At 33.5% G+C, this 7,268-nt stretch overlaps 1 protein-coding gene across 7 annotated transcripts in view; it reads left to right on the forward strand.

Annotated features, from left to right (window-relative positions):
* Positions 1 to 7,268, forward strand: part of LOC106469055 (Down syndrome cell adhesion molecule-like protein Dscam2) — a 77,591-nt gene that overhangs the window by 49,002 nt on the left and 21,321 nt on the right. For 6 of the 7 annotated variants that reach the window (XM_022397455.1, XM_022397449.1, XM_022397450.1 and 3 more), the window contains 2 exons: positions 4,579 to 4,764; positions 6,827 to 7,120. In XM_022397455.1, the coding sequence (XP_022253163.1) occupies positions 4,579 to 4,764; positions 6,827 to 7,120 (480 nt within the window). The remainder of the gene's footprint in view (positions 1 to 4,578; positions 4,765 to 6,826; positions 7,121 to 7,268) is intronic. The other variant, XM_022397452.1, reaches the window with a different exon arrangement.

Genomic DNA, 7,268 nt, shown 5'->3' on the forward strand with positions numbered 1-7,268 from the left:
TAGAGGGAAGGCAGCTAGTCATCACCACACACCGCCAATTCTTGGGCTACTTTTTACCAACGAGTAGTGGGATTGTCCGTCACATTATAACGCCCCCACGGCTGAAAGGGAGAGCATGTTTGGTGGGAATGGGATTCAAACCCGCGACCCGCAGATTGCGAGTCGAGCTCCCTAACCACCTGGCCAGTTGTTCAGGTGATCGTTTAGTCTCCAAACTGAAACCATGAGTAGCACCAACAAAAGTTGTTAAAATTACAGTTTTTTGACTGGTCATTGTTTACATTTACGCACGATGATTCTACGCTTATTAAGGGAGAATAATAAGAAACTAATATTTAAACCTATTCTTTATAAATGGTTTGTATAGCAACACGTTTATAGGTGAGTTTCGTTTAATGTATGTTTTAGTGTATTCCAATTCAAGTTAAGGAACTAGCAAACAAGAATCTGGCAGGTTGTGTGAGTACTTAATAAATCAAATTAAATATTGCTTTCAACTTGAAATGTACTTGAATATAATAACCTTCTTTAGGCTCCACATTCTTCTGTCTAAAATGATTTATATTTTCACCCATATCATTAAGAAGTGCCATATTGTGTTTTGAAAAAAAAAGCATGTACTAATATACTGTCTGGCTACCTTATCACATCCCCACATCCAGTTCTGGGTCACTTCTTTAGTTTATATATGCAAAATAGACATATTATGTTGTATGTCAGATGATTGTTTAACCCATCCATATAAGTGAATAGATAGAGTCCTACCATCGTTACTCCCCATGAAAGATGGTAAAACAAAAATATTTTCGACTTTCAAAGGGGTTTGATAGTCGGCGCTTGTCTAACAGGATCATTATTAACATTTTTCACAAATTGGTCGTTTCCTTAAACAATGATCAGGATTCTATTATCTCCAATAGTACCATATGACAGTTATATCTCAGATGCAAACAAGAAATTACAACTCCGGTGATGCCTAGGACAGAAAATTGACAATATGTGACTGGAAGTGCGTAATGTGTCTAATTTCACTGTCTTATATACTTATGGAAGAGCAAAAGTGTGTATAGAAAAGCACATCAATCACTTTACCCTGATCAAATTGTTTCAAAGTGCCAGCTGTTGGAGGTGACGAAATGTTCTCGAAGCGTTAGTTGGCCTTTGGATTACTTTAGATGAAAGAATAAAACCCACATATTATATTTGAACGATGTTGTCGATCATATCTATCCCATAATACATCAATTCCATTGCAACACACAAGTGTTCTTCAAATAATGCAACGATCCACTGTGTATTGTTCAAACATTGGTTCGAAGTGCATGACAGTGACGTCGGTCATTTGTTTTTAGCAATCACACTCATTGTATCACAATTCGAACTAACATCTTTGGATGGGTTAGAAGGACTTATCCGCCTACATGATACTCTGTCAACATAAATCATACAATAGAATTTCCAATACATTTTGGGGCTTCAGCTATTATTGCGGGAAATATGGACTCCCTATAACGTATTAAAGTGTCCTTTATGGTATGTTGACATCATGCAATGAACATACAGGTTTTCAATTATATTTACAAAAATAGCAAATCATGGCCCATGGTCTTCCAAAAGAAGAATCGAGTTATTCTCTGGCAGCTTGTTGCTTTCTTATCATTCCAATTATATGTTGTTATGGATCCATCCATATATAGAACTTAAGTAGATTCTTTTGTTTGTTTGTTCTTAACTACAAAGCTACACAATGGACTATTTGTTCTGTGGTCCCCATGGGTATCGAAACTTGATTTTTAGAGTCATAAGCCTTCCTACTTACTTCTGAGCCACTGAGGAGGGGAGCACATAGTTTATACTATTCGTAAAGCAGTATACTGTAATAACAAATCTAATGCAAAAACTCTAAATTTACTACAGAATAATATGTGTTTTTCTTAATGATGCAAGTAAGAAGGCAATTGCTTTATAAGAATGATGTACATTGCTGCTCTTGGAACTGCTTCCTCAATCGATGATCGTAATAAGTCTTACGGTCAATATTATCTTGATATTGGTAACAAGAGATATGTCCAGCTTCACCACAAATTTTATTTCAGGATTGAAGAGCTCTCTTTCGTGGATCTAACCTTCAAAAGGCTTTGTTGTGCGAGTACTTCTGCTTCCATTGGGAACAATGAAGGCTCCCTTCTTTGAATTGCTATGTACTTTAGGTTCATACATCGTTTAAAAATTTCACTGAATAAAAATTTCTCTTCGGATATGAATGAAAATACCCATGAATTAAATATACAAAACATGTGGATGCTAAATAAGTCGCTCGTGGTACCACAGCTAGAATTTGGGACAATATGCTGCTGCATTAGAATTTACAAATTTTTCTCATGAAGTGTGATTAAATATTTAAAAATATTACTGATAGGTCGTCAAGAAATTAATGTCGCTTTTTTTTTCAGATGAAAAAGCCCGAACAACTTATATCATCAATAAGAATGGAGACTATTTCATTTAATATAAATGTTTTGTTTTGATATGCTTTTCCATCTTACAATCAAGTTGTTAATGTCCTGATTAAAGAAATCGATTAGCTTTGAAGGAAAAAACATGTCGATGTCCTCTTTAACACCTTACACATTTGCATACGTTTTCCCATTAAAATGGTGTTGCAGTGAACGAAAAAATGGTAATCTGATGGTGCCACATCTGGAAAATATGGTGGGTGGGAAAAACTTCCAAACCCAACTCCATAATCTTGTGTTGCGCCAAACGTGCCGCATGTGGACATGCATTGTCGTGAAGAAGAAGAACACCTTTCCGACTGACGAGCGAAGGGCGTTTCTGATGAATGGCTTGATTTAAACGTTCCACATGCTGAATGTAGATCTCTGCATTGACAGTTCGCTGTGGATTGAGGAGTTCGAAATGAATTACTCCTTTGATGTCCCACCAAATGCAAAGCATCACTTTCTGCTCACGGAGTCCAGGATTTAGGGTCGGAATTGGTTTTTGTCTAGGACTAAGCCATTTTGTTCTTTTTTTGGCGTTTAATATTCACATAGATAATCCATTTTTCATCACGAGTGGCATTTCTGTTCAAAACTGGTTCACACGCATTACGCACCAGACGAGATGAAGCAACCCAAACTTCTTTATGGAGTTTCCCATATTCTTTAGATATTTACGTATTGTTTCATGAGATACACGCAATTTCAGGGCCATTTCACGAGTGTGTTCCCTTGAGTTAGACTCAACAAGCGTCTTCAGAGCATCAATATCAATTCCAACACGTCGGCCCCTGCCATCACAATTTTTAAGGCTAAAGTCACCTGAACGAAATTTGTTGAACCATTGTTGACACTTATGAACGCTCAGAACATTTCCATAAACTTCTTTGATATTCTTTGTGTATACAGAGACGTTGTTTCCCTTCTTATATTCACACAGCATTACATACCGAATGTGTGTTACGTCGTGTGCCATCACTATAAGGGATTAGGGTATTCTAAACATTATCAACTATAATTTTACATATATTACACATGATTAACTGTAATTTTACATATATTACACATTATCAACTGTAATTTTACATATATTACACATGATCAGCTGTAATTTTACATATATTACACATGATCAACTGTAATTTTACATATATTACACATGATCAGCTGTAATTTTACTTATATTACACATGATCAACTGTAATTTTACATATATTACACATTATCAACTGTAATTTTACATATATTATACATTATCAACTGTAATTTTACATATATTACACATGATCAGCTGTAATTTTACATATATTACACATGATCAACTGTAATTTTACTTATATTACACATGATCAACTGTAATTTTACATATATTACACATTATCAACTGCAATTTTACTTATATTACACATTATCAACTGCAATTTTACTTATATTACACATGATCAACTGTAATTTTACTTATATTACACATGATCAACTGTAATTTTACATATATTACACATTATAAACTGTAATTTTACATATATTACACATGATAAACCGTAATTTTACTTATATTACACATGATCAACTGTAATTTTACATATATTACACATATCAACTGTAATTTTACATATATTACACATGATAACCGTAATTTTACTTATATTACACATTATCAACTGAATTTTACATATATTATACATTATCAACTGTAATTTTACTTATATTACACATTATCAACAATAATTTTACTAATATTACACATGATCAACTGTAATTTTACATATATTACACATTATCAACTGTAATTTTACATATATTACACATTATCAACTGTAATTTTACATATATTATACATTATCAACTGTAATTTTACTTATATTACACATTATCAACTGTAATTTTACTTATATTATACATGATCAACTGTAATTTTACATATATTACACATGATCAACTGTAATTTTACATATATTACACATTATAAACTGTAATTTTACTTATATTACACATGATCAACTGTAATTTTACTTATATTACACATGATCAACTTTAATCTAATTAATATTGCCCATGATCAACTTCCTATTTGCAGGTTTTATCCTGAATTACAAAGAAGATGCTAATTCTTGGCAGGATGTTAACCTACCATCCAAACCATACTCTTACATCCTGAACAATCTTCGTTGTGGCGCCACCTACCAACTGTACTTGACTGCTTTCAATGACATGGGGAGAAGCGATCCTAGCGAGGTTGTTAAAGTGGCATTAGAAGGAACTAGTAAGACGTATTTCTATTTATATTACTGCTTTGTCTTCTTCCATCTTGTCATTAGAAACCCAATAATATATATATATATATATATGTGTGTGCGTAGACCAGATATATATATATGAAACAGTTTCTTATAGCGTATTACATCTTAGGATACGTAGCCTATTAGTTGCCAGATTTTGTTTTCTTTCGGAAAAAGGTGATTTTATTCGATTCGTATACAGAAACTTTTAATCCATTCACGTGTTTTTCTCTTAATTATTTATCTCATTAAGATTTCAATATTTTAACTTGTAATGTTTATCAAAAATCGATTTTATTCATTTCATATCTTTATATCACAACGATCTTGACCTTCTAACTTACTTATATCAAATAATATTAATATTTCTGCTTATTTATAGATCATGGTTAAAATATCTAAACGTTTATCACCAAAAGAATGTAATCATCTTAACTACGTCACTTGTATAAAACTATAGAACCAACTATAACTGTACATAAATATATAAATATACTGACAGATTTAACTACGTCATTTGTTTAAAACAATACAACCAACTATAACTGGATAAAATACACAAATAGATTGACGGTTTTAACTACGTCACTTGTATAAAAACCATACAACCAAATATAACTGTACATAAATATATAAATATACTGACGGATTTAACTACGTCACTTGTTTAGAACAATACAACCAACTATAACTGTATATAAATATATTGACGGTTTTAACTACATCACTTGTTTAGAACAATACAACCAACTATAACTGTATATAGATATATAAATATACTGACGGTTTTAACTACGTCACTTGTATAAAACAGTACGACCAACTATAACTGTATATAAATATACTGAAGGTTTTAACCACGTCACTTGTATAAAACAATACGACCAACTATAACTGTATATAAATATACTGAAGGTTTTAACCACGTCACTTGTATAAAACAATACGACCAACTATAACTGTATATAAATATACTGAAGGTTTTAACCACGTCACTTGTATAAAACAGTACGACCAACTATAACTGTATATAAATATACTGACGGTTTTAACTACGTCACTTGTATAAAACAATACGACCAACTATAACTGTATATAAATATACTGAAGGTTTTAACCACGTCACAACTTATATATTAAAACCAAACATATATTCGCAGAGTATCATTTCCATATCGTCGAATCATATATTAAATGGAATAGTCTCCATTCTTATCGATGATGCTTTTCCATCTTACAATCAAGTTGTTAATGTCCTGATTAAAGAAATCACTTGGCTTTGAAGCAATAAATATGTCGATGTCCTTTTTAACACCTTCTGCAGTTGCATACGTTTTCCCGTTAAGATGGTGCTCCAGCGGACAAAAAATATGGTAATCTGATGGTGCCATATCTAGAGAATATGGTGGGTGGGGAGAACTTTCCAACCTAACTCCATAATCTTTTGATGCATCAAACGTGTCACATGTGGACGTGCATTGTTGTGGAAAAGAAGAACACCTTTCCGATTGACGAATGAAGGGCGTTTCTGATGAATGGCTTGATTTAAACGTTCCAGTTGCTGACTATAGATCTCTGCATTGACAGTTCGCTGTGGACTGAGAAGTTCGAAATGAATTTCTCCTTTGATGTCCCACCAAATGCAAAGCATCACTTTCTGCTCACGGAGTCCAGGATTTAGGGTCGGAAGTGGTTTTTTTCTAGGACTGAGCCATTTTTTTCTTTTTCTTTTTTGGCGTTTAATATTCACATAGATAATCCGTTTTTCATCACGAGTGACAATTCTGTTCAAAACTGGTTCACACGCATTACGCGCTAAACGACATGAAGCAACGTTCGTACATTGGAAACGATGATCATCGGCGAGTACGTAAGGCACCTTCATGGAATGTTCTCATATTCATTAAATGTTTACGTATTGTTTTGTGAGAGATATGCAATTTCAGGGCCATTTGGACGAGTGTGATGTTTTTACTACAAGATGTATTGATAAATTTATTGTTTTTACTACAGGATGTATTGATAAATTTATTGTTTTTACTACAGAACCAACAGCTCCACAGGTAGAAAAATTTGTCGCCACGAACAGTTCAACTGCAAAATTCAACTTGCTGACTTGGACAGACGGTGGTTGCCCGTTACGCTATTTCATTATCCATTATAAACCTCAGTCCCAAAAGGAGTGGACGTTGTTGTCTAACCACGTGACTCCAGATCAGAAGAACGTTGTTGTAACTGACCTACGACCAGGGACCTGGTACGACCTTTTGGTGATAGCCCAAAATGATGCCGGCACCACAGAGGCTCAATATCGATTTGCAACTCTGACAGTGACTGGAGGTAGAGATTTACTTCTAATTACCTACTTTACATAAAGGGTTAACAGGTACTTCTAATCACCCACTTTACATAAAGGGTTAACAGGTACTTCTAATCACCCACTTTACATAAAGGGTTAACAGGTACTTCTAATCACCCACTTTACATA

Source organism: Limulus polyphemus, unplaced genomic scaffold (genome assembly GCF_000517525.1).
Source record: "Limulus polyphemus unplaced genomic scaffold, Limulus_polyphemus-2.1.2 Scaffold3277, whole genome shotgun sequence".
NCBI lineage: Eukaryota > Metazoa > Arthropoda > Merostomata > Xiphosura > Limulidae > Limulus > Limulus polyphemus.